The sequence below is a fragment of the Ictalurus furcatus genome, chromosome 9 (assembly GCF_023375685.1).
Source record: "Ictalurus furcatus strain D&B chromosome 9, Billie_1.0, whole genome shotgun sequence".
NCBI classification, from domain to species: domain Eukaryota; kingdom Metazoa; phylum Chordata; class Actinopteri; order Siluriformes; family Ictaluridae; genus Ictalurus; species Ictalurus furcatus.
Window position 1 is genome coordinate 5,251,390 of NC_071263.1, and position 27,399 is coordinate 5,278,788.

The 27,399-nt window shown below is 40.4% G+C and overlaps 1 protein-coding gene across 3 annotated transcripts in view; it reads right to left on the reverse strand.

Moving 5' to 3' along the window:
- Window positions 1-26,951, reverse strand: part of LOC128612621 (TOG array regulator of axonemal microtubules protein 1-like) — a 38,313-nt gene extending 11,362 nt beyond the window's left edge. The window contains exons 1-19 of one of the 3 annotated variants that reach the window (XM_053632927.1): window positions 26,583-26,951; window positions 24,765-25,967; window positions 16,100-16,163; window positions 14,296-14,427; window positions 13,841-14,101; window positions 12,656-12,894; window positions 12,150-12,379; window positions 11,830-11,924; window positions 11,567-11,737; window positions 9,466-9,531; window positions 9,167-9,336; window positions 3,823-3,970; window positions 3,505-3,732; window positions 3,068-3,185; window positions 2,745-2,850; window positions 1,160-1,395; window positions 561-719; window positions 311-437; window positions 70-182 (exon numbers count right to left, since the gene is read on the reverse strand). In XM_053632927.1, coding sequence (XP_053488902.1) covers window positions 70-182; window positions 311-437; window positions 561-719; window positions 1,160-1,395; window positions 2,745-2,850; window positions 3,068-3,185; window positions 3,505-3,732; window positions 3,823-3,970; window positions 9,167-9,336; window positions 9,466-9,531; window positions 11,567-11,737; window positions 11,830-11,924; window positions 12,150-12,379; window positions 12,656-12,894; window positions 13,841-14,101; window positions 14,296-14,427; window positions 16,100-16,163; window positions 24,765-25,799 — 3,698 coding nt within the window. In that variant the 5' untranslated portion in view covers window positions 25,800-25,967; window positions 26,583-26,951. Of the gene's footprint in view, window positions 1-69; window positions 183-310; window positions 438-560; window positions 720-1,159; window positions 1,396-2,744; window positions 2,851-3,067; window positions 3,186-3,504; window positions 3,733-3,822; window positions 3,971-9,166; window positions 9,337-9,465; window positions 9,532-11,566; window positions 11,738-11,829; window positions 11,925-12,149; window positions 12,380-12,655; window positions 12,895-13,840; window positions 14,102-14,295; window positions 14,428-16,099; window positions 16,164-24,764; window positions 25,968-26,491 lie in introns of all 3 variants that reach the window. The other 2 variants (XM_053632928.1, XM_053632926.1) reach the window with 2 other exon arrangements.
- Window positions 26,952-27,399: the final 448 nt, after the last annotated feature.

Below are 27,399 nucleotides of genomic sequence, written 5' to 3' on the forward strand. Positions count from 1 at the left end.
TGGAAAAATCAACCAACTGGGCCTGAAAAACATGAAACATTTTATAATCCCCAACGTTCAAATATTTACCTGCTGGAAACCTGAGGCTCTCGAGTGAGAGACGAGGCACGCACCATTCCGCTGCCAGATATGGAGCGCCTGCCTCGAGCTGAAGGAGTGTCCTGAGGCATCTCACCTGGTCCCTAAAAGATCACGATTATAAAATCAATCTCCCCACTGCTGTCATGTGTGGATGTTATTACACAGCGACCAAATAAACGAGAGCTCTTAGACGCGTGCACTTAGATGAACGGATGTTCTGAACAGACACCTTGGTCTTCAGCGTGACGACGGTGTCCCTGATGGTTGCCACGTCTTTGGGAGGGATGTACTTTTCCACCATTTTATCAAAGTCTCGGTGAGAAGACAAGAACAGCAGCATTTGCCGGCCAAAATATCTGAGAGAAATAACAGACCCGAAAAATATCGTCGGTTAATCTTGAAACACTAAGCTTTTAGACTAAATCAGTAGTGGAGTATGAGAGCGGGACAAATAAAAATGTCGTAAAGACAGCTTTAACCTGGTTTCTTGTGAAGAGTCTTGCACCAGCTTGGAGACAGCGGGTAAGATTCGGTCCGTGAGATCTTTCGCTCCAGACAACAAGCGCCCGGTACCGATCTTCTCGACCAGAGTAGTCAAGTGCTGAGCGGTGCACTTCCTTACGGCTGCGTTCAAGTGACTGGGGAACAGAAACCAGAAAAGAGAAGGAAATCGAAAAGATTCACAAAAGAATGTTTACGTAAAGTCATAAATGAAAAATTGGATTTTGCAAGAAAAGCGAGTAGGGTTTTCCGTTTTTCTCTGGTTGACTTCCATGTCACTTGTCCATCCGTCCATCCATGCATTTTCAGTACTGCTTACTCTACCCAGGGTCGCAGTGGAGCCTGTCCCAGGGAACTCGGGGCACAAGATGGGGGACACTCTGGAAGGGGAAGGGTGCCAACCCATCGCAGGGTACAATCACATACACTGGACAATTTGGAGATGCCAATCAGCCTACAGTGCATGTCTTTGTACTGGTGGGGAGGAAACCAGAGTACCCACAGGAAACCCGGAAGAATATAAACCAGTCCTGATTACAGCCAGAGATTAGTATTTCAACAGCTTGGCAAAACTTACCCGAGTCCTCCAGCAAGCAGGGCGTTCATGCTGCGTGTAGGTGTGCAGTTCTGCACCATGCTGTCCAGCGCTGCATCCACGTCCTGTCTAATGAATGCATTGGTCTCTCCTGTTTTGTGTAACAGAACTTTGGCTGTTGCTTCCAGCTCCTGGTCCATTCCCTTCTGCAGGCCAGAGTATAGCTCTCCTAAAGTCACCACGGCGATGCGGGACACTCCGGAGCGCAGGTTACGAACCTGCAGCACAGAAGGCGCATCGAGGGTTTATACCATGCAGACTGCCCCAAATCATATGAACACCAATATAACCTGGATCCAATTGACTCCGGAATTAAACGTATACAGGCACTGTAAAGTTTTATGTTGCATTAACGTCTTTTGTTTTCGACAAAAGCACAACATTCTCTGCCCTAGAAGCAATATTTTCGTAAAGCTTTCACTGGCGCAAATAACAGGACAGAGCCTTGACCATGGTTGGAACGCACACAAAAAGAAAAAAAAAGTTCTTCTTTGGTCAGAACACAATGACACCGGGTTATTTGCGCAATTCTTTTAAAACAGCTCATAAACTGTTGCAGGGTGAAAAATCATTTCATTAACACACTTTATATATGATATAATCACAGTGGCAATGAATGCAGAGGTGGGTAGAGTAGCCAAAAATGTTCACTCAAGTAAAAGTAAAACTATTTATAAAAATAATCACTCGAGTAACGATAAATGTTAATAATGACTTGAGTAAGAGTAATAAAGTATCCGATGAGAAGACTCAAGTAGCAGGTTACTAGTTACTTCAGATCTGATTAACACGAAGGGAAAATCCTGAATCTCGGACCACATGGAGAACTGTAAATCACGCCTCTCCTTGAAAGTCGGTCTGTTCTGTTTATACGATATAAAACTTGGGTTCAAGACGAAGCAGCGTATCCCAGTCCTGTGTTGGGTATAATAACACACAACCTGTCATTTTCAACACAAAATCTCACACACACAGCCCAAAAAACAAACATTTTCCCAACAGTCTTTATTTTCACATCAGACCACTGCAGCGTATCGCGACCTCATTATACGCGATATAAACTAATTATTAAAACTACATACATTCATTAACATTTAACAGTAATGGAGGAATGCCACTGAACATAGTGATGTAAAAGTACCTTCCTGTGATTAAAAATGAACTTGAGTAAGAGTATAAGTACGGCCAGTTAAACCTACTCTTAAAAGTCAATTTTATTTTCTAAAAGTTACTCAAGTAAATGTAGCACATTACTACCCACCTCTGAATAAATATTTACAAGTGGACTAATAGCCAATATTTTATTAGACCAGTGAAAAAAAAACGCTTTTCAGAGACCTTTTAAGCTCCTTGAACATCTTATCCTATACTGCAGCTTATCCTCTGCATCAAAACATTGCCAGAGGCAGCTTTCCTTCATTTGGACACACGGCATAAACGAATACCCAAATTCTGATTTAAGCATTCGATTACTAGTGTCTCAGACAGTTAACCGGGAACTCAAATACCAGTGCACAATATTAGTAGTATAAAGCAGAGAGCAAAAAAAAATAAAAGAGTGGCTTACCTCTTGAATGAGAGCAAGGCAGACTTCATGAAGCCTACTATTAAGCACGTCAGAGTGATACCGTGCCAAACAGCGCAGGAACATGAGCCCCTCGATTTTTTTCTCCCTGTACGTAGAGACAGGATTTATACTGCTACGCTGGGAAAAGCAGGCTATAGTAACTGATCTCTGTTTAGTTATGAAAAGGTAGATATCATTAATATTTACTATATTCATATTTAGGCAGAACACCTTCTCAGACCAGAGTTAGGCAGCCCGGTTTTAAATAAACGGACACATTTATTGAACAAGATGTAACCTAGTTCTATAGGTGCTGGACTCACCAATCATCCGAGTTAAGCAGACTGAAGCTCTGAGTGAGGGCAAGCTCCGGTCTGGAGAATGGCCGCAACTCCACCTGCTCATTGGAATCCTTCTTTAGGGTAATGGGTATGATTTCATCTAAAACAGAAAGTATGTGTTCATAAAAAAATATTCACAACATTTTATAATGCTAGCAAATGTTTCTATTCCAGTTAGATGGTCATAAAATATGATTACTTTTTTTTTTTTTACAACTGCAAAAACATCATGATAACATCAGATAACATGATATGCTCGAGGAAATATCACATCTCAATAGAAATATAACAATATTTTATATATATATATATATATATATATATATATATATATACGCGCACCATATTTACTTTTTAAATGCACAGGGTTCAGAAAAAAAACAGCAAAGCTCTTTTAAATAAATACGTCAAAGCATTACCAGAGCTGTTGGGGAGAGATGGTTGTGTTCTGGTCAGACTGGGAGCTCTTCTCCGCCGTGGCAGCGTGTGTCTGCTAGGGAGGCCTGTAGGAGGGCTCGGCTGATGATGGGGACTGAAACACTTTTGTGGGTTTTGGGGTCCTTGTGCACTTGTAGGACTGGTAGGTGATTCCCTTGTCAGGGTTTCAGCCTTAGTGGAGGGTAAAACGCTACCATTCAGTTGCAACTCTGGGAACAGGAGGGAAATTACGGTGACGCCGGAATTTCTGCCATTCGATGCGAGTGTGACGAGGAGCATTCAGCGAGTCAAACTCTTACCTTGCAGAGATGCTGTTTCATCTGCGGTCACTTCAGATGTTACATGTCTAAGGCTCTGCCTCATTCGCGGTGTAGGCTGGGCTTCTTGCTGTTCTAACCAATGTTGGCGCATCTTATCCCTTGCAATCTTGGACAGCTTCACCCTCTCCTGTAATTAAAGGTTTGAAATGCTAAGGAGTAGTAATAAGAGACTACTGGACTTGCAGTGTAATCTGGAAGGACTTCACCTCTCATTATTGGAATACACATACAGGAAGCAGGAAGTGTCGCAGGAAGCAGTGTCCCTCGAGCTGACGCAATTTCTTCTAATCTCTATACTTTAAAATGATACTTTTTTTACCTTACGTTTTTTTTTTTTACCTTTATAACATTTACAAATATCACTGATACTACTTTAGATAAAACAACGGTAACATTGAGCTGTCACTAAGTTTTATTGGTTCTTACAAACATCCGCGACTAGCTTGTAGCCTGCTAGCATCACCTTACCGCTAGCCTTGTTTACATTTCACACTTATATTAGATAATAAGTATTTATTAATCATGTATACATTACAGCACAGTGAAATTCTTTTCTTCGCATACCCCAGCATGTTAGGAGGTTGGGGTCAGAGCGCAGGTCAGCCATGATACAGCGCCCCTGGAGCAGAGAGGGTTAAGGGCCTTGCTCAAGGGCCCAACAGTGGCAGCTTGGCAGTGCTGGGGCTTGAACCCCCGACCTTCTGATCAGTAACCCAGAGCCATAACTGCCAAGCCACCACTGCACCCTCATGAGATGAGGACTCGCTCGAGCTGCACATGGTGCTGCTGCAACTGGAGGATGTGGAGAAACAGATCCGCGGCCTACTCGACAACCAACCACAGCTGCTGGAGCGAAGAACTGTGCTGGAAACATCTTGTGCTTCCGCCTACACATCCAAGGTAAGCACGCAGCGTGGTATTACCACTCCCAGCCCCTCTACGCCGTGTGTTTCTCTGTGCAGGGACCGTGCACCCAAGACTTTTCCAGCCAAGGTCTCAGTCACGCTGGTGCCGACTCACCACGGACCTTGGGTGCACCAGCAGCGAAAGGCGAGAGCCATACCCCGGGCGAGGACCTCTCCACCTCCGGTGTTCGAGATCCCAACCAGGAACCGCTTCGCCCCTCTCCGTCAGACCAGACCAAACGCTGTGATCGTCAGGGACTCCATTGTGCGAAACGTCCGCGTCGCTTCAACAAAGGGTAAGGTGCACACACATTGTTTTTCTGGTGCTCGTGTCCTTGATGTCCTTGATGATCGAGACGGTACGAGGCAGATCACCCACCACGAAGATCATCATCTCTGGACCTCTTCCCACATACAGACGTGGAGCTGAAAAGTTCAGTAGACTTCTTGCTTTGAATGACTGGTTAGTTTCCTGGTGTAATGAACAGAATCTGCTGTTTGTTAATAACTGGAATCTGTTCTGGGAGCGTCCTAGTTTGTTTTGTCCCGATGGCCTGCACCCCATCAGCCTTGGAGGGAAACTGCTGTCAGACAACATCTCCAAGGCGCTACACACCAAGTGACTGCCTACCATAAGTACATCTTCCTACAATAACAACATTCATCATAAGCAATGTTCAATTAATAGTTCAACACTTGTAGTACATACTTATAGAGACTGTGTCTGTTCCCCGAGCTATACAAATACACAGAAAATTTTGGAAAGTTTGTTTTAGTAACCTAATTAACATAAGTGGTTAACGGAAACTTGCATTAAACCAAACGAGTACATAGCATTAAATGAAGCCAGTCCTCCTGGATACAGTTATGTACATCAGCCTTGTTAAACTGGTAGATGAGGAGGTGCTGGTCTCATCCATAGTCAAAATATATGCGTCACAAATTTAATTATTTTGAAATTCTTTATACCAGTATAACTTATGTAGCCACAAAAAAAAGTCAATTCCTCTAATTATTATTTCCAGACCCCCAGGGCCATATACTGAATTTCTTAGTGAATTTGCAGACTTTATCTCAAACCTGGTTGTTTCTGTAGATAAAGCATTAATCGTCTGTGATTTTAATATCAATTTTGATAACCCGGAAGACCCCCTGAGAACAGCGGTTGTGTCCATCTTAGATTCAGTAGGGGTTAATCAGAACGTAATCGGACCTACTCATAATGGTGGTCACACTCTTGACCTCATACTAACATACGGATTAAATATAGAAAACATTATAATTTTTCCCGCAGTCTGAATTTTGTCTCTGACCATTATCTTATCTTGTTCATAATACGTATTGATCATAATATTTCCACCTTGCCTCGCTACCGCATAAAACGTACTTTCACATCAGCTACTGCACCGAGCTTCATAAATAACCTCCAAGAGACATCAATTAGATTTGGATCATCATCTGATCCGATAGAACTCGATCAGGCGACTGAACGCTTAGAGTCAACACTCCGCTACACGCTAGATAGCAAGAAAATTAAAAAAAAGAAAATTAATTAGAGGGAAAAAACTAGCACCCTGGTATAACGATAAAATGCGTACCTTAAAACAGACCACTCGACAATTAGAACGTAAATAGCGTCAAACCAAATTGGTAAGATTTCAAACAGCATGGAAGGAGAGCCTACTGAACTATAGAAAATCTCTTAGTGATGCTAGAAAAGTCTATCTCTCCACCTTAACAGGAGATAACAAAAACAATTCGAGATTTCAATTCAACACAGAAGCAAAATTAACTGGGAATAAAACCACTACAGAAAGAAGCACTCAATCATTACATAGCAGTGAAGATTTCATGACATTTTTCATTGGTAAAGTTGAAAATATTAGATTAGAAATTCGGGCTATTAAATTAAAACCAGACAGTATTATAACTAACCCTATAGATGATAATATAGCAATATCAGATCAATGTTTAGAATGTTTTACTCCCTTTAGAGAGACTGAACTAGCTACATTAATCTCTTCAGCAAATTCATCAACTTGCATACTAGATCCTGTACCTACATGTTTCTTTAAACAGATTTGTCCTGGAGTAATTGAACCGCTTTTAAATATAATCAATTCTTCCAATCACTGGCTATGTACTTAATCACTTAAATTAGCAGTTATTAAACCCCTGATTAAAAAACCTGACCGTGACCCCTCTCAACTGTCCAGCTATAGACCTATATCAAATTTCCCCTTCATCTCCAAGATCTTAGAAAAAGTTGTAGCACAGCAGCTATGCCCATACTTGCATAGGAATAAAATTCATGAAATGTATCAGTCAGGATTTAGACCTCATCATAGCACAGAGACAGAGTTAGTTAAAGTAGTAAACGACCTACTACTGGATTCTGATCAGGGTTGTGTCTCGCTGCTTGTGTTACTTTACCTTAGTGCAGCTTTTGCTACTATAGATCATACTATTCTCCTTGATGGATTAGAAAATTTTGTTGGCATTAAGGGAACAGTCCTCTCCTGGCTCAGGTCTTATTTGACCGATCGTTGTCAGTTCGTAGATATAAATTAAGACTTCTCCACGCATACCGAGGTTAAATTTGGTGTTCCACAAGGTTCTGTTTTAGGCCCACTGCTTTTTACTTTATATATGCTACCTCTAGGTCAAATTATTTGTAAACATGGAATTAGCTTCCACTGTTATGCTGATGATACACAGTTGTATGTTTCAGCGAAGGCAGAGGACAGACAGCAGCTTAATAAAGTTGAGGAATGTGTAAAGGACATTAGACACTGGATGCTAACTAACTTCCTTTTACTTAATTCTGATAAGAAAGAATTACAGAAAGAATTGTATTAGGACCACGTGTAAGCTTTCTGATCTCATAATAACTCTGGATGGACTTTCTGTTTCATCATGTGCAGCAGTAAAAGACCTGGGAGTAATTATTGACTCCAGTGTATCATTTGATGCTCATGTAGATAATATTACTAGGATAGCCTTCTTTCATCTCAGAAATATTTCTAAGATAAGAAATATATTGTCACTACATGATGCAGAAATCTCACCTCTAGACTAGATTACTGTAATGCTTTACTGTCTGGATGTTCCAGTAGGAGCATAAACAAACTCTAGTTAGTCCAGAATGCAGCTGCTAGAGTCCTAACTACAACCAGAAGATACGACCACATCACCCCGATCTTATCCACACTGCATTGGCTCCCAGTGAAATCTCGCATTGATTATAAAATACTATTATTAATCTATAAAGCACTAAATGGTCTCGCTCCACAGTCTGTAAGCGACCTTTTGGTTTTCTATGATCCGCCACGTCTACTTAGATCAAAAGATGCAGGCTATTTGACGGTACCTCCAATAGCGAAGGTTACAGCAGGGGGGAGAGCTTTCTCTTATAGAGCCCCACAGTTATGGAACAGTCTTCCAATTAGTGTTCGGGACTCAGACACAGTCTCAGTGTTTAAGTCTAGGCTTAAAACGTATTTGTTTACTCAAGCTTACCATGACTAGACTTTGTTACGCTAAGCACAGTCCTAATAATCTTTTCTCTCCCTCTCTCCTTCTGTCGAGCCACACACGATTTTATGGAGATACTAGAGATCCTGATCCTTTCTGCTCTTCGGACCTGCCTGATCCGTTTCGGATGTCCTACCTCTGGACGGCGCGCTCATCTACTCCAATTCCAGATTGCTGGGACTACGGCTGCTTCTAAGGCCAAACAGACTTCATATAAAACCATAATGAACTTTTTCACACTATCTGTTGTTACCCAGATGAGGACGGGTTCCCTTCTGAGTCTGGTTCCTCTCAAGGTTTCTTCCTCTTAACATCTTAGGGAGTTTTTCCTCGCCACCAGCTTGCTCAATTGGGATAAATTCACACTTTTAATATCTGTATACCATGTTTATATATTTCTGTAAAGCTGCTTCGAGACAATGTCTTGTAAAAAGCGGTATACAAATAAAATTGAAAAATGATTTTAGTTTTTTTTGTTTTACTGACAACGCCCTTCGGGTGGGTGGCAAAATATCCTTCAACACAAGCCTAGAAATTTAGGGGGCATTCAAAATGTTTTGGTTTGATGAATACTGAATGACAAGCAGGAAGGAAACCTTGGGATTCTACACAGCATCCAATACTAAGTTCGAATTAAGCAACAACTAGAGGAGTACTGAGCAAGCTCTGCATCCAACGCAAAACCAGAACTGAAATGGTAGTAAATATGTGAACAAAAATATGCACACACAAAAAAAACCTCCCTAAAATTATAGCCAATCCCTTAAAATGTTTTAATCAAGCAACATGTTATACTAATGACAGTTGGGATCAAGCTTAGAGTGAATGCTGACAATCAGTGAATGTGGAATTTTTTATATTACTTGACCAAGAAAGATTCTCACCGTTGCCTCATCAAGTTCTGGGCTGTCGTCACAATCAACATGACTTCCAGAGACAGCACGGCCATATATTCCAGCTGGTGGCTCCCATGAGGCTTTGTTTATGGACTCATCCTGCTCAGGACATGCTGCCACTTCGGGTCGGCTTGGAAGGACCATAGAGCCAAAAACTCCTGCCGGGGGGTGTGGGGGATTGAACGAAGAGATGTCCATTTTTCATTTTTAGGGTCAAAAGTCAATTATAAAATTCACAATAAACATTTAAAGGATTTTAATTACAAAAGCAGACAGGTTGCACTAACCTCTCCCAACTACTCCCTCAGACATGTCACTAACAGGGGTGGTCTTAGTGTTGTGTAGCTGAGATTCTGAAAAATAAAGAGCCAGTGATAAATATTACTGCTGATTATATTTCATCGCTTTATGATACACATAAAGAAAGCAAAGTTTTTAACAAAAAGTCATTTCCAAATCTCTCTGTTGCCTGTGAAACAAACTCTAATTACGACCCACTCTCTTAACGTCTTATAAGAGAAAGGGACATAGCTGAGGAGCGCTGCTCCAGCAGGAGCTAAAGCTAATGTCTAGGCCAGATAAACGTAAATAAAAACATACAGTGGTGCTTGAAAGTCTGTGAACCCTGTAGAATTTTCTATATTTTTGTATAATTATGACCTAAAACATCATTGGATTTTCTATGATGTCCTAAATGTAGACAAAGGTCCCAATTGAACAAATGAGACAAAAATATTATACTTCACAACACGTTTGTGGAAGTGTATCATGGCACAAACAAAGGAGATTTCTGAGGACCTCACAAAAAAGTTGATGGTGCTGGAAAAGTTTACAAAACCATCTCTAAAGAGTTTGGACTCCACCAATCCACAATCAGGCAGACTGTTTACAAATGGAGGAAATTTAGGACCAGAACAATTATGTTCCCCTGCCCAGGAGTGGTCGACCAACAAAGATCACTCCAAGAGCAAGACGTGTAATAGTCCACAAGGTCACAGTGGAACCCAGGGTAATTTCTAAGCAACTAAAGGCTTCTCTCATATTGGCTAATGTCAATGTTCATGAGTCCACCATCAGGAGAACACTGAACAACAATGGTGTGCATGGCAGGGTTGTAAGGAGAAAGCCACTGCTTTCCAAAAAGAACATTGCTGCCCATCTGCATTTGCTTAAGATCACATGGACAAACCAGAAGGCTATTGGAAAAATATGTTTTGTGGACAGATGAGACCAAAATAGAACTTTTTGGTTTAAATGAGAAGCGTTATGTTTGGAGAAAGGAAAATACTGCATTCCAGCATAAGAGTTTTATCCTATCTGTGAAACATGGTGGTGGTAGTATCGTGGTTTGGGTCTGTTTTGCTGCATCTGGGCCTGGACGACTTGCCATCATTGATGGAACAATGAATTCTGAATTGTACCGGAGATTTTAAATGAAAATATCAGGACATCTGTCCATGATCTGAATCTCAAGAGAAAGTGGGTCATGCAGCAAGGCAATGACTCTAAGCACACAAGTCGTTCTACCAAAGAATGGTTAAAGAAGAATAAAGTTAATGTTTTGGAATGGCCAAGTCAAAGTCCTGACGTTAATCCTACAGAAATGTTGTGGAAGAACCTGAAGCAAGCAGTTCATGTGAGGAAAGCCACCAACATCCCAGAGTTGAAGCTGTTCTGTACTGAGGAACGGGCTAAAATTCCTCCAAGCCGATGTGCAGGACTGATCAACAGTTACCATAAACATTTAGTTACAGTTATTGCTGCACAAGGGGGTCACACCAGATACTGAATGCAAAGGTTCACATACTTTTGCCACTCAGAGATATGTAATATCGGATCATTTTCCTCAATAAATAAGTGACCAAGTGTAATATTTTTGTCTCATTTGTTTAATTGGGTTTAGGACTTGTGTGAAACTCTGATGATGTTTTAAGTCATATTTATGCAGATATATAGAAAATTCAAAAGGGTTCACAAACTTTCAAGAACCACAACAGAAAGCACAAATCAGGTTGTTTTTTTTTTAAATGATACAAATATTATATAATTTGGATGGCACTCTCCCTGTCAATCAGAGACACTCTAACCAGCGGTGGGGGGGGTCCTGTGAATGTGTCCAACTCTAATGTGTTCAGCTGCTGTGTGAAAAGATGTTGTGGCTGGATTTAGGTGTCTCAGATGAAGCACATGCTAAACTTGAACCTCCCCATTCGGTAGTTGTTGTGTGATAGGTGAGAGCTAGCTAGTGGGTGGGACTTGGCAAAATAAATAAATAAATAAATAAATAAATTACAAAAGTCCAATAAAAACATAGATACTTTAGGTCTACAAACACATTGATTTAAACACACTACAAACACACTGCACCTGCAACATAAAGTAATTCACCTTTGGCAGGCCTTAAAGCTCGGAGCGGTTCACGACCTGCAGGTCTAACGTGGGGAGGCGAAGACGTCTCACTTGGCTTTTCTTCCACTGCTGCTCCCTTAGAGTAAGACACTCTCTGACCAACAACACTGACACTCGCATCAGAAAGAAGCTTTTCCTGTGGTTGGACACCTGCGATACAGTTCACACGGAGATCTGAAACGTGTACACACTTAACACATTCTACACAGCAGAAATATAGAGTGTCTTCGGCGAGATGATACCTTGAGGACTTGGTTCCATGGAGGAAGGAGGAGCTTTCTTTTTCCCCGAAGGCACTCTGGCGATACGTGTTTTTGATGTCAAGTTCCCAGGGCTGCTGTGATGAATCGACGAATGAGACAATGAGCTTTTTAATTGATGTACCAATTATCCAGTATTGATGGTGTATACTGTGTATAATCACATATAAATGCAGTATCTATATGGAAGCTGTACTTGTATCTTATGTCTAGATAAGGTTTCACAGGTTTCACTTATCAGGGCTATCTCCAAAAACTAATCTATACAAGCAAATAAGTAAATACAAATGATAAATTTGCACCTGCTCTTGGTGCCATTGATGGTGGGAGTAGTAGGAGAATAAAGGCTGGACAGGCTGCTCTCACTCATTGGGCTTGTCACGGACGGGGAGGTCCGAGAGGATGAGTCCAGGTTTGGCTCGAGTTTAACGGCCGAGTCCGGACTGTCTGGATCCGGCTCTGAGCCACTCATGCTTGCCTTTGCCCGCTTCTTAGCTGCGCTGTTACGCAAGGAGCGCAGTGAGTTCATCATCTGTAAATAAATAAAAAGAAATAAATAAATATTTAAAAAACACCATGAGCCCAATAAATCCAATCCCAATGCCAATTCTCCTTTGATGTGGTCAAATAGAAGTGTACAAAATTTGTACCTGAGCAAATGATTAATAGTAAATGATTAAAATAAGGGTCTTTATAGCTTATAACATGGGTATGCGGCAACAATACTTGCAATACTGCCATAAACAGGAAGTTATAGCTGTGCTATCCCCATCTGGATGAGCATAAATATACAATTTTGACCACACACCTCCTCCTTGTCCACTGGCTCCTCATCTGGCTCCTGCAGGTTCATGACAGTCAGGTCGAGGCGGAGATTCCTGCTACGTTGATCTCTCGGGTTCCCCACATCCTGCACAGACAGCTGTGAGATGGGTGAGATGGGTGGAGAAGACCTGACTGTGTTCATTGCCTGAGGGAATGATGAGGAGGACGCCACGCTAGTCCGAGAAGCGTGCATTGGAGAACGTCTGGTGGAGCCAGCCTCGCCTGCATTGAGGATTTGACAGTCGGCTTACTCAAAACACAAGCGTGTACTGTGTGAATCTAACTCTGCGCTCAAAGACATTGTTTTCTACTGGATCACATCCATCATGCTTGATCCATCAGATGATCAAACATGAGCAACAAACAAACAAAAAAGCAGGCAGGAAATCCATTTAGTCATTCATTCATTCATTCATTCATTCTTGACTGTAGAGAACACAGCAATCATCAGTTAAATCAAAAATGTTTATAGACATTTCTGATTTGAAAAAAGAGCCGAGAGTTGTTATCAACTGGGCCTTCCATCATCAGCGCCTTCATGTCTGGGCAAGAAAAGCTGGCCTTAGAATTATCAAAAGTTTATCATGACATTTGTCATTTTGTCCGACAGAATGGCAACAACTTTACGATTTGCTTTTCTTTTCTGTACCAGTTTCTTAACTTTATTGTCTTGGACCTTTCTGTATTTGTCATGTTTCACAGTAAACAGGATTTTATATGAGGGGTTCTTTATGTACTTTACACACAAAAATACATTAATACTGAATGTTCAGGTTTTATCAGTTAACTGAGTATAACTGAAGTTTTAATGCCAATTTAGCGTGCATGTGTAACTATATAAACTATATAAAAGGGAAGCCCCAACTGAAACGGATTCAGATCATTTGGGACGTCTCACTGTGTGGATCTCGTGTTGGTGGACAATAAACTTGGACCCTTTCTTTTCTCACTTATGGTTCTTCGTGTATTTCTTCATCCATCAGCTGGTCTAGCTGATGTAAGTATTGACTTTAAAATTGGTAGTATTTAACGTTTGGCAATTTTAGCGCAACAGTTTCCCCTAACAGATATATGCAATTACTGCAATACACTGATACTGTAATATTCCTTCAAAAATATCATATTTTGGACGTTTTGTGAGAATTTGAATTTTCTATAATGTCCTCACCGTTATTATTCCTCCATGGACTGGGCTCCCTGCGCCGTGGGCTCGTCTCTCGATTGTTGGGCCATGTGTTGGACATGGAGAGCGTGGAGACAGCGTGGCTTCTGCGGGACAGCGTGGGAGTTAACTGGACCCCTGGCAGCGTGGCAAGAGGGTAGGAGGGCAACAGAAAGGAGCCAGGAGGAGTGGGATTGGACGGAAGAGAAAACGTCCGCTCCACATTGGAGTTTCCGGACCCTAGCAGACGACCTGTCCTGGGAACACCTGCAACGGTACGAATCGTTTTAATAATCACGTTTGCAAAGACATAACTGACAATTCTATCGTTTTTTTTTCTCTCCAATGGATAATCACTTCATTCCAACACTATCTGTGATCGCCGCAATATTTTACATAGGGCATCTTAAACCGAAATCGAAACAAACTGAATAAATTATAAATCAACATCAGTGAGTCACCTCTCTCGGCATCGCTGGAGCTGGCTGCTTTGAAAATGTCTGGGTTCGAGTCAAGGCTGCCGCTACGGCGAAGTCTGACTGCGGTTTCTCTCCTCCGGCCAGACGGGTGGGACTGAAGCGGTTCTGCTAATCCTAAATTGTATGAGAGAAAAAAATCGGTTCACATTACCTTTTAGTTACATAAGTGCAAGTGCTGCAAACAACGACAGGATTTTCAGATACGAATTAATGTGTTGTCACGTATGGATCAGCAGTGTATTCAAACAAAGGAGCTAGTTTTGATCCATGCCAGATACTCCAACGAGGACTGTAAACCCAAATTCGACAGCCATCACTTGCTGTCTGTTCTCCACCACATAACGCGCACACTTTCCGTTCGGACATCTGGTTTATTTCAAAGGGAATCTGGGATTGTTCTTGGGGGTCTCAAAGACATCAATGTCAGGGTGCTTTAGTGTCTTTATTAATACACCACTGAGGCACAAGACTCCTACGTAAAGTTCCACATTACCCAAGTGGACTACCGACGTGTAAAAATAAGCTTATGACTAGGATTATTCATGACAAATCAAACTCAATATTTGCCAACTAGTACAAATTTATTGGACACTTACTTACTACTTTGCATAATATCATTAGTCTACTTATATTTTATGTAATTTGAATTATTAACTGAATGTCTTTGGGCTTGTTTTAAAGAACACCCTAGAAGCATTTTAAGAACGTTCTACACAAGAAAAGCCACAACTAATCAATTTAAGCATCAGTTGAGCACAAGCCTGAATACAGATCTTTTGAATACAACCCAGTGTATGTTCAATTTGAGGAAATAAGACTAATCGTAATGCAAATTGTCCAAACTGTAACTCCCTGGGAGAGCTGGCATGCACCAACCCACAATCACCAAATCTAAACAGTAGGAAACAGTCTGTTCATGACAGAGACCGATGAATACTGACGTGATGTGTGCAAGACTTAAGATATTCCAAGATATAATTAAGGAATAAAACATGACGGCAATGTGCTGTTCTAGGAAGATAATCAGCAGTAGATTGGTGTGATAGATGAAGCAGAGTTAATGGTAGCACCGCAAAGTTGATTTTTTTTCAATAACAGTGCATTCTTCAATGTTTCATTCCTTTTATATCACTGCAATTTGCCACCCGTTACAAATTTCGATCTACTAATGAAGGACTGTTACTTTTAAGCATTTCAAGCATAACAAGTTAGTTCCTGTTCCCATCACTTACATTAAAGCAGCAAGAAAAGGTCTTCCTTCAACTGCCTGTATTTTTTTGTCCGTAGAGCAATCTGTCCTCATGGCACTGACTTACTGACACTCGAGACTTCTTCCACAAGTGTTAAATAAACATCGCCTTACAGACAGTTTCATTTTTTTCCACATTTTTACAAGTCTGTTTATTGCCAGGCTTAGCTGGAATTTCCTCCAGTCACCCAGAAACAGCATTCGCAGACAACATTCCCCTGCTCCAACTCAACAAAACTGAAGAAGGAGCTGGTAATCATGTGTTAGAGGTGTTAACAAGCTGATATGTACTAGAGCAGGAGAAAATAATGAACTTGGCAACACTATGGTGCTGAAAAAGTGGAGTGGGACTGAAGAACATTTAGGCAAGTGTTCACTTAAAAAAACATCATCGGCTCTGATAAAATAAAAATAAAAACAATTACAAGTTCAGTTGCACAAACTAAACAATACATCATAGTGATTAATGAAGAAAAAGAGGGACAAAGAAATAAAGAGATGGACAGTATGAAAACTTCAAGGAAGACATGGACTTACCAGACTGTGTGACACAAGATTCCTGATTCAGCCTCATGGAGGTAGTGAGATCTTCAAGATTTGACTAAAACAACAAAAAATATATTTAGTTATCAGCCAGCAACATACAATGTAAAAAAATGATTGCGTTTTAGTTGTTCCCAAGTAAATTTTTAAAGTTGACACAACAAATTGTTTTTTTTAGTTTTTCAGTCAACTTAACATGTTAAGTTTTCACTGTCAAGATTAGTTTGTAAGTTGAATTATCAACAGTATCTGTTACCTCAACTTAAAAGCATATGTTGAATCAATACAACAATGATGTCACGTTCTGAACATTCATCACGAGATCTCACATGAAGCGCGAATCAGACAGAAGACGATAGATGTTGTAGGGCAAGTCTGAAATCTTCCACCATTGTCAAATTTGGTAAGTAAATATTTGTTCATATTGATTTGATCACTTGTAAAAACGACATGTACTATGTAATAGTATATTGTTTATAATAGTAAACAGTACAAGTATTGTTTACGTCGTTTCTACATCGAATTAAACCGCGGCTAATCCACACAGTTTGGCTAATCGTATTATACTGTTGCTAGCCAGCGAACTAAAGCTTAATATCTATAAAAGTAACGAAACAAAACTAGCTAAGTATTATTTCTTCTAGTCACTTAATACAGGTTTAATATATCAACAATTTATCTCCATGATTTGCAAAAAGCAGGGGGTAGGTTAGCCTGAGGAAGAAATTGACATGGGACACGATAAACTATCCTCCAAGATATTGATTGCTACATATCACAATATGTAAATATGTGTGTGTGTGCACCGCATTCAGTGTTCATTTATCTATTTTATTTTATTTATTTTTTAATGTGAATTCGAGAATACAGAGCAGGAAGTGCGTGGTGTTAAAAGAGCAAAAACTGTGAGAGAGAACTTAATTAAGTGCTCACGCACTGTGTACTGAGGTGTCATTCATGAACGATTCCTTCATTTTCAACGAATCTTTAATATGATTCGGGAACAATGAGTTGTCTCTGAGAGTGATCTGTTCATTTTTGAACGCCCATGCGCAGCAACATCCCCATAGGTTCTGTACCGGAAACAGAAATGATTAGTTCACCTCTGGAGTCTTTGGTTCAAGTCGTTCATTCATCACTTCACATCCCTACTTCATTCAGAATATGGGGCAGTCATGTGATGAACGTATGCCTCGAACCTGAAGACTTGAGACGTGAACTAATCAAATGTGACGTGACAAAAGAAGAACGACTCGGATCGGGAGGTGAGGTGAACTAACAGACTACTAATGCAAAGCAATTAATTAATCATTTCTGTTTCTCATAATTCGACCTTGGTTGCATTAGCCTATAGTTCATTTTTTATTCCAAATATGATCAATGTTTGCGTAAGTACTAGATGTGTTGGGGAATTTAACATGTAACATTTTAATTTTATTCTGCTGAAATGAACGAAATGACTCAAAAAAAGATTCATTCATTTTGCTGAACGAGATTCAAAGATCCGAATCAGTAAAATGATCCGAACTTCTCATGAAAAACTGTCTGACTCAGGCACCTGCATGCTTTCTGTGTGGGCGCGTACTCTGTGATGTGTGCATGCGTTAACACTGGTGAGTAGTCAAATACACAAATTTACAGGCCAAGTCCTATCTTAAGTGGATGAAAACAGTCGTATACTACAATGCATAGCCTATAATATCGTTAAAGTTAATAAAACAACAAAGGAAAAAGATAACTCATCATTGCTCTGAGTTACTTTACTCCTGAATGGTTGTGTTAATATTTGTGGCTATGCTTGCACTTTATATATATATAAGTTGCCATTTTCTGATGCTCCTTCTTCCACTGTAATGCTCTCTCATTAGCTTTGCTTACAATATCAATATGTATATGAACCGTTGGTCATGAAATATATCAAGAGATTTGGTGAGAATCTATTACTTTGGTCCTGATCTTGCTTGTGTACACTGCTGTTTATTACATTTTTGAATGACTTTTTTTCCCTTTTCTTCATAGAATTACTTCAGGCACTGAAGTAACTGTCTTTTTTGTCATATCCAATGTGAAAAAGTTATTAAACATGCATTTTTTGTTCTTTTACCTAAAGTAAAGTGTAACCTTATGGACTTGGCTACATTGTACAGCAGTGCTGAAGTACTTTGGAATGGAACCTCATGACATTTGACCTGCACTGTGAAAATGCAAATGACTTTTTTTTGCAGTGTTGTTTAACATGTTTCTGTGTTATGCTTATCTGATGTTCTGTAATGACTGAAGATCAGAGCAGAATTCACCAGACTGTTGATGGACCTGAGCAAGTCCTTTTATGAGGGTCTTGACAAACATGTCTCAAAGCTGCTGTGTTTGTACTGCTCAAGGCGCTATGCAGACATCGCAGGAATGAGTGCCATACTGGAGGGCCTGGATAAAAATGTGAGTAGATTTATTTCAAGTGTACTTGTTTTGTAAATACTGTGGTCATTTCCTTTCTAGCTATTTCTCTTGTCCTGCATAATTTGAATATAAAACATTTGTACTTTTGAGGCATCAAATCACAGGAAGAGGGTTGCAGTACTGCTGGGGCTGCCACTGTACATGCGGGAGAATCAATCTCAGTTCTTAAAGATCTGTGAGGAAAGTAAGAAGGGATGTTGGAAGATATTCAGATAATGGAAGTCCATGTATTGATATTTCCAACTATTTTGATGGAGTTTACCTTGTTTTATTTTCATGAGAGATGATACATTTCAGGAAGTTGTACTGTATTTTTTACCACCTTGTAATATTAAATTAAATATTTAATTAAATATTAATTACATTTTGTGCGATAACTAGTAAAGTTAAGATTGGTTCTTAAGTTGTTGAGCTTGTGAGGTTGTATGTGTGAAAGCACTTTTTTTTTAATACAGCACACAGATTCTGAAGAAGAGTTAATCAAGGGCATGATTGTCGGAATCATTACAGTTGTGGATGATGTGATGGACCCTATTCCGTGTGACTGCAGTGATGTAACCGTTGTAATCGAAGAAGTTGTCCTTCTACGCAATCTTGGCGATGTACCAAATATATTTGTCAACTTGATGGAATTGCTTTATGCACTTAACATAAACTACCCCCAAAACATCAAATACACCTTTGAGGTCATTCAGAGGCTGTTCATGAACATTGGAGCTGATGCCTGCAGTGCATGAGTACATTCACTTAAAAATAATCTGCTGAAGTAGAGATGGGTGTTATGCATTTCTTGTAAGAGAGAGTTCATGTGTTGTTGTGTTGTGTGTATGTTACAGTTTCTATACCTCAACAGCATGACTTCAGTTTTGTTTTATATTTTCACCTTTAAACACTGGGCAATTGAAATGTAATTTTGTTAAGCAAAAACAGATTTATGCTTGCTTTTTCTGTTGAGAAATACATGTAATTTAATTTATTTTTTACAACTGTAATAGATTTTTGTTTACTCAAATTGATCTTACCACAATATTACATTTTTAACCTTTTTGCTTAAAGAGTTGAAAGAAACACTGGCTATTGTAGCTCTGGATATTTGAACCTGTTTGACTTGTTCTGTTTACATTTGTAAATTTATAAGTGAAACAACTGACAGTCTTTCATATGGAAAAATGGGTTGTTATTTATTTGGTTGAACTTGCTAATGTAAGTTAGGAAAATAAGCCACAAGTTAAATGAACTCGAATTTTAGTACAGACAACTTGAAAAAGTTAAGTTCACCTTACTTTTATAACAGTATTTCAACTGAACCTGGGAAGTCTGCATTACTTGAAACGAGTAGGTGGGTCAATTATTTAATTATGTCAACAAAACTTTAAGTTGAAATTACTTATTGTTTTACGTAAATACAACTTAACTGAGTCAAAGCAAAAAGACAACTCAATAAGTTAAGGTGAGTGAACAAAAAATTTTTTTTACAGTGTAGACCTGGTTATTATCTACATTTCTGTGCCTAATACCTGGAGAGAGAAGACTTTTTAACCTCCTTCACCACTCGACCTGACAACGAGGACCAAGAACTGCAGTGGTGTTGCCAAGAAACCAAAAGTGATATAAACAGATCCTTCATGAAGGCAGGAGAAATGAAATGGCTTAGGCATCATATGCACTTGATTAATATGGACTATAATATAATAGTTTCTTTAAACTGAAGTGCTTAACAGCTGATAAATTAATTATTTACATTATAGACACACACCAATCAGCCATAACATTAAAACCCACTGACAGCTGAGGTGAATAACATCGATTATCTCGTTACAATGGCACCGGTCAAGGGGTGGGATTTATTAGGCAGCACGTGAACAGTCAGTTCTCCATGTTTGTGTGTTGGAGGCAAGAAAAATGGGCAAGTATAAGGATCTGAGCGACTCTGACAAGGGCCAAATTGTGATGGCTAGACGACTGGGTCAGAGCATCTTTAAAACGGCATGTCTTGTGGGGTGTTCCCGGTATGCAGTGATTCGTAGGAAGGACAAATGGTGAACTGGCAACAGCCCAAGGCTCCTACTAAGAGCACAAATAGCGGAAAAAGTTAACGCTGGCTATGATAGAAAGGTGCCAGATAGGTGCCACACAGTGCATCACAGCTTGCTGCGTATGGGGCTGCGTACCCACAGACCAGTCAGCATGCCCATGCTGACCCCTGTACACCGCCGTAAGAGCCTACAATGGGCAAGTGAGCATCAGAACTGGACCATGGAGCAATGGTAGAAGGTGGCCTGGTCTGATGAATCACGTTTTCTTTTACATCATGTGGACAGTCAGGTGCGTGTGCGTTGCTTACCTGGGGAAGAGGTGGCACGAGGATGCACTATGGGGAAAAAGGCAAGTTGACAGAGGAAGTGCTCTGGACAATGTTATGCTGGGAAACTTTGGGTTCTGGCATTCATGTGGATGTTACTTTGACATGTACCACCTGCCTAAACATTGCTGCAGACCAAGTACACCCCTTCATGGCTACGGTATTCCCTAATGTCAGTGGCCTCTTTCAGCTGGATGATGCGCCCTGACACACTCCAAAAATTATTCAGAAACGCTTTTAGCAACATGACAAAGAGTTGGTGGCAAAGGTGTTGACTTCAAATTCTCCAGATCTCAATCCTATCTGTGGACAGACAAGTCCGATCCGTGGAGGCCCCTCCTCGTGACTTAAAGGACTTACAGGATTTTTAAAAGAGAGAAAAATAATACTTTTTACATTTTGTTTATGAATATGCTTAGACTGTATTGCTGTTGTGTAGTTCAATTGTGCTAATCTTTATGCCGTATACTGTAACATCTCCAAGATCTGGGGAAAAAAATATTCAGGTTGGTACTGCATATGCATAAAAGACTATTGTATTGCACAGATATAAACTCCAGAATTACTGGCGCTTTTAAAGGAAATTGTATAATATAACCTTTGCGTATTTGAACTAAAATACAAACAAACTGGCATTCCTTGACAATTTCAAGCTATTATTAATCGCTCCGTCACTAGGAACACTTGCTCTGAGATTTGTGGAAACACACTAGGCGGAAAGCAAGACACAGTTCCCCAATGGTTCAACAGCTTAATTAGACTCGACTCCGGTCACCATCACAGGGAGCACTGAGATCCTCAATCAACACTGCTGCCTTGAGAACAGGAAGAAAGAAGCAGCTCTTCCTCTCTACCGTTACCAGTAGCCGCAATTATCCAATTTTGTCAAATTTAAACATTGCTACATCATTTCTTAATACAAAGTCTACTGTTATAAAATGATAATTATAATCCATAACAGAGATCTAGACAAATTGAGCATGGTAGTGGGTAAGAAATGACCAATTTACACTGTGTTTACATACATGAGCTACCATTAAATAAACTTTGACAATTAGAGGAAACTGTGAATAAAATCTTATGATTTGATATGAATAAATAATTTTGTTTTTTAATTAAAGGCTTTTTAAGGAACTTTTTTGAACTCCCTCTTTCTGACAGGGAAAACTAAAAAAAAAAAATAATAATAATAATTTTTAATTAAAGTGAACAAATCCTTCCTGACGATTGTATTAAAAGGCATGTTAATGAAATGCTATACTAAATGAAAACCTGAATCTAAGCTAAATACAATCAGGCACGGCATATTTGACCTTAAACAAGCGGCTTAGACTCGCGTGCTTGTGTACTAAATACTAAGGATTATGTCTCCTTCGGGGAATTTAAAGGTAATTTATTACTTCCTAATAAAGCAATCACTGTGAGAATGAGCCATGTCGTGGCCTCTGCCAAAGCCCTTAGAGCTTGGCTCATGTATCGTGAAGCACAAGCGAGGTGAACAAAATATGCCGGAGCCTTTTAGTGGCGTTGTGGAAGCCTGTAACCAGATCACTGCGCTGTCTCTCCTGTCTCTCTCGGTGTGTGACAGATGACCCTTTCGGAGCAATCTTTTCTAGTTCTTAGCAGCTGTTAACAATCCTGGCAACATGGCAACTAGATTCCATGAGTCAGCACACTGAACGGTCGGGCAAGTCCGGATATGGTCGCACCCTTAAAAAACTAAGGGTGGAGTTGTAGAAACAGTATGAATCTATGGGGGGAAATGATAAGAAAAAAAATTCACTGGTTGAGAACTGTACAATCTCACATCACAGATTTTTTCTGTATTTCACTTGTACTACAAACGTAATGCAAAATACGATGGGGTCCTTTTGGGGGGATTTTTTCAGTTTTGTAGTATCTTTTGAGGTAAACCGCTTCGATAAACAAACGACGTGGCCTTTTTTTGTGTAATGTTAATCTTAAATTATTCCAGATTTTATTTGACTGACATACCACCAAAAGTCGTAATCATTACCATGGATTATTCCTAAACAGAACAACGTGTGTACGGAAATTTTCACTGAATTATATTTTTGCTCATTTTAAGAGAACACTTCTTATATCTTTGGAAGTTTTGATTTAATCTGAACCTCATCTCGGATTAAAGGAAGCCAAATGTGAAATAAGGCTCAACTCCCAACACATCTAAACCTGGCAGAAACACTCAGCAGGATCATCTGACACCCACCATTTGGCCAACGGGTCACCTCCAGCTGACGCGTCACACACACACCTTTGATTAGGCCACTATCCTAATTAGACAATATTCTGACAGAAATTTTTAAAAATAAAATATCACCCAAGCAGCCAATGACGCATCATTAAAAAAATCCTATGCCCATAAAAACAAAATCAACAGTAGACAGACATTAATTTGGACGTTCAATTGGATCGGTCTACAGATAAAGCTCATAACAGGAGAGACAGGTGTATGATTCGTGAAACAGCAGACAATTTCCAACCTTGATATCTAATTTGCACTCAACCAGACACGAGCCTGCACAGAGACTCAGAGAGCTGAAATATCGCAGACCTGTCAACATATGCTAGCCTTAAAGGTAATGATATGGATTTGGTATACATCATGCAAAAATATCTGCTAGGGAATTCAGACCATTGTTCTACGCCTTTACATTTCATCAACATATTTTCCTGTACGTTCAAACAAAACAGTACTGTTGGCCCCCTTTCAGTTTCGATCCTGCTCATTATAAGTCAGTCTTAAACGTCATATATTAAACTTTATTATAAACTTTTTCCCGCATTGCCTGATGGATGAATTGAACATTTAAGAGGTTAGATGAATTCTGGTAGATTTGACTGATTCTAACTTTGATTGTGTTTACTGTGGATTGTCACTGTTGCTAGTAATGTCAGGTTTTATTTGGTTCCTAGGTTCAAAATGAAATGCCTGATTAAAGCTCTACTTGAACACTCAAGTGCGCTCTAATAATCACTGAATCCATTAAAGTGCATTATGGTTTTTCAGATATTATCTTTCATGTAGTGTGTTAAAGAGCTGTTTGTTTCAAAAATCAAAGCGCACGACAAACTGAGTTATTGACTCCCAAAAGAAGGAACCGATTCTGAACAGCTGAAACGAGTCGTTAGTAATTCCAGACTTACTTACTGTACTAACCTATGTAGATTTGTAACAAAAAGCCCCGCCTCTGGTTTAATTTTTTTTCCCCAGACGGACCTGAAACTCGTTATGGTAGTGGGCGTTTCCTTTTCCGACACACCCTGACAGCGTTAGACCAATCACAACAGACTGGAATATCTGACCAATCAGAGAAGAGTATGCTCTCTGAAAGGAGGAGTTCAGAACGAATACTTTAGAATGGATCATTTAACGAGTCGTTTATGACGGGGGGGGGGGGGGGGGGGGAGGTAATGCAAAAATGTAAATTATGAGCACATTAAAGTGCTTTTTGACCTTGGATGCATGTAAATCTATTGTACGAGCCCTTTAAAACAAAATTAGGCACATTTCAAAACCATAATAGGTGCGCTTTAACAACAGGTATTTCTGCAACTGACAATTTAATGACCCACCAACTGCCAGATAAAGGGGGGCAAGCACCAGTGTGTGAACCACTTGGACTTATACGCAATAAATCCAGACACCTAATAGAGAACTATAAACTTCAAAAAGCAGAAGCGATTTGATGTTCCTATGACGTTTCTATTTCTTTGGACACCAAACATCACCTGTATTAAGTGTCTGACTCATGCTGACCATTCTTCTAAATTGTTCATTTTTTGCATGCAACATTAAAAGACGTGGGAATCCCTCACCTTGTCGGACAATTTTCCATTCGACGCGCTGCAAGGCTCCTGATTTCCTGCAGACGGGAGGCTCGACCTCTCCCAGGGTAGCTTGTTTTTGCCCTTGCCGGCACTCACTATCCTCCTCTGTAATGGTATCTCATCAGTCAGGGAACCAAGACTGCTGTAGGCATTCAGCCCTTCCGAGTTCACGTTCGTCCTGTGACTCCTCGCACTGTTCGATCTGCCTCCGTTAAGGATCCACTCCAGATCGGCTCCGGAGCCGAACTGGGGCGTGCGCCGTTGGCCAGGTTTGGGGATAACCAGCGCGTATTCCACCGTACCATCCGCACATACCCGAGGAAGGACATGCCTGGCCCTTCGTGCCTGTACGGCAGCCATAAGGCCCTCAGCGTCACCGGTGAGCTCCACCCTGTCTATAGCCTTCATGATCGGCTGCTTCTTACCCGTGTCAAGACAGTAATCGAAAACAGCGAAGAGCTCCAGGGCTGCGTGTCGCACCCTCTTCTTGCTGTCTGCAAGATAAGGAGCGACCAGAAAGCACAGATGCGGGATGTTGAAGTCTTTCCTGGGGTGCGCCAGCACGGCAGCTATAACGATGTTCAGAACATCCTCTCTTACTCTCGAGTTTTTGTGCTTCAAGTGTCCCGTTACAAGGTCCAGAACTTTCTGCGGCCCTACGATCCTCATGAGCTGCCGAAAAATGTTCATGTATTCGTTCCGAGGAACGGCGCGCGTGTCCCCCAGGGTTTTGAGGGCCACATGCGCGATCTGTTTGTAATATCTGTCCACATCGTAGTCCAGCTTTTGAACAAGGAGGTTCAGGACCTGTAAAGTGCCGTACAAGACTTTAAAGTTGGTGTCGTCCAGGAGCCTGTGTAAAAAGTAGATGAACTCCACAATACTGTCAAACGAAACGGTTTTCAAGTCCAGCTCGGACAGGATGGTTTTCAGCTCTTCTATCCCATTCGTTCGATTTTGGTAGTTCTTGTGATCAAGGAGTTGTTCGTGTAACTCCGGAGGTATTAGTCCATAAATCATCATTGACGATGATGATGACGACGTCAAAGTCTGTCCAAGGCCAAGCTTAAGGCTAAGAGACTATTTGAGGTTATTTGTAAGAGCCTGTGTATGTGTTGAGATTTTATAAAGCGCATCTTGACAAGGCCTGTGTGAGCACAGATTTCAGAACGTGGTCACCAAGAAAGAGGTCTAAACAAGTAGAAAAGAAAAAAAACATAACAGACTCAAGTCAGGCTGCTGGAAAAAAGCCAAATACATCAATACCCTGGCCAAATACAGCTGAGGGGAAAGTAAAGGAACAAAATAAAAATAAAAACAACAACAACGCACTGACATTTCGCCACTGAATGGTGGCAAAATAAGTAAACATACACGTAGGTAAATATGTCTAAACAACCTGTAGCTTTGCCAGCTTCAGTGATATGATGATAAGCTCAGGGAAAAAACCCTACAGTTTTTATTCTAGGCACTGCGGTATTCGGGTTACTGTTAGCACATTTCAATGTGAACCATCTCAACCTGCTAGTCTCAGTAACCTGGTTAGTTAGTTAGCTAGCTAGCTAACTGTGTCATCTTTAAGACTACCCAGGACCAAGCAAAATAACTGACATAGGAACCGCTTAACATTGTTTATGGCAAGAGTTTGGCTAACTATGTTGCCAAGCCTACGGCACTCATCCCGACAACGGTTTTAAAACAAACAAAAAATTCACCTTAATTATGTTCAGCAGCGTGTTTTGCGTGCTGCGAGCCTAACTTGAACAAACACAAACACACCGCTATGCAGTTTCAGGCATCACATACCAGCGTTGCTGTGAATTAGCAGCGTTACAAAAAGCGCAGTCGCCGACTGTAAAGCAGCACACAAGGCGTTTAAGTCCAGACTCGAGGCGCTCAAGCTTGGAAACTTGTTTGTAGTTTTATTCGCGGTCCACGGTTGATATATACACATATATATATACACATATCTTTTCCACGACGCTCCCGGTGGTGTGTTTGGAATCAAAATGGCGCAGCATGTCACAAACCAATCGCTTCCATGGTGACGCCAAGACTTGGAACCACCAGAGCTCAACTCCTGCAGAGAACTATAGGATTTGTATGAACCGCTAGCATTTCATTGAAGCCCAACAAAAAAAAAATGGCCTGTGAGCTAAAAATGTACAAGATAACGCTGTTGTCGTGACATCTACATCCACATCCCTGCATTTAAAGTCCCCATGACATCAAGATTGAAGTTTGAGATCTTTTAGTATGAATATATTTGCTTTAAAGTTGTCTATAAGCTAGTGTGCTCCAAAACAATGACAACATTTGCATTTAGAAGATATATGCATTCAAAATTTACTCTCTTTCTCTACCACCATTTTTTGATGACATCATTCTGCACTTCAGTTTCTCATCAGATGTTCTGTCCAATCACATGCTCTCTTGAATCTGAAGTGTCCCGCCCACCCAACATTATTAACAAAAATCCATGGTACTAACTTTAGCCAGGTTCACACTGTACAATTTTGGCCACGATTTGGTCGTCTGAGACAATTTTTGAGAATCCTAAAAGATTCCTCTAATCCTAGGCCAAAAGTCTCTGATCGCTAGTTTGACACCTTCTCCGACAGCT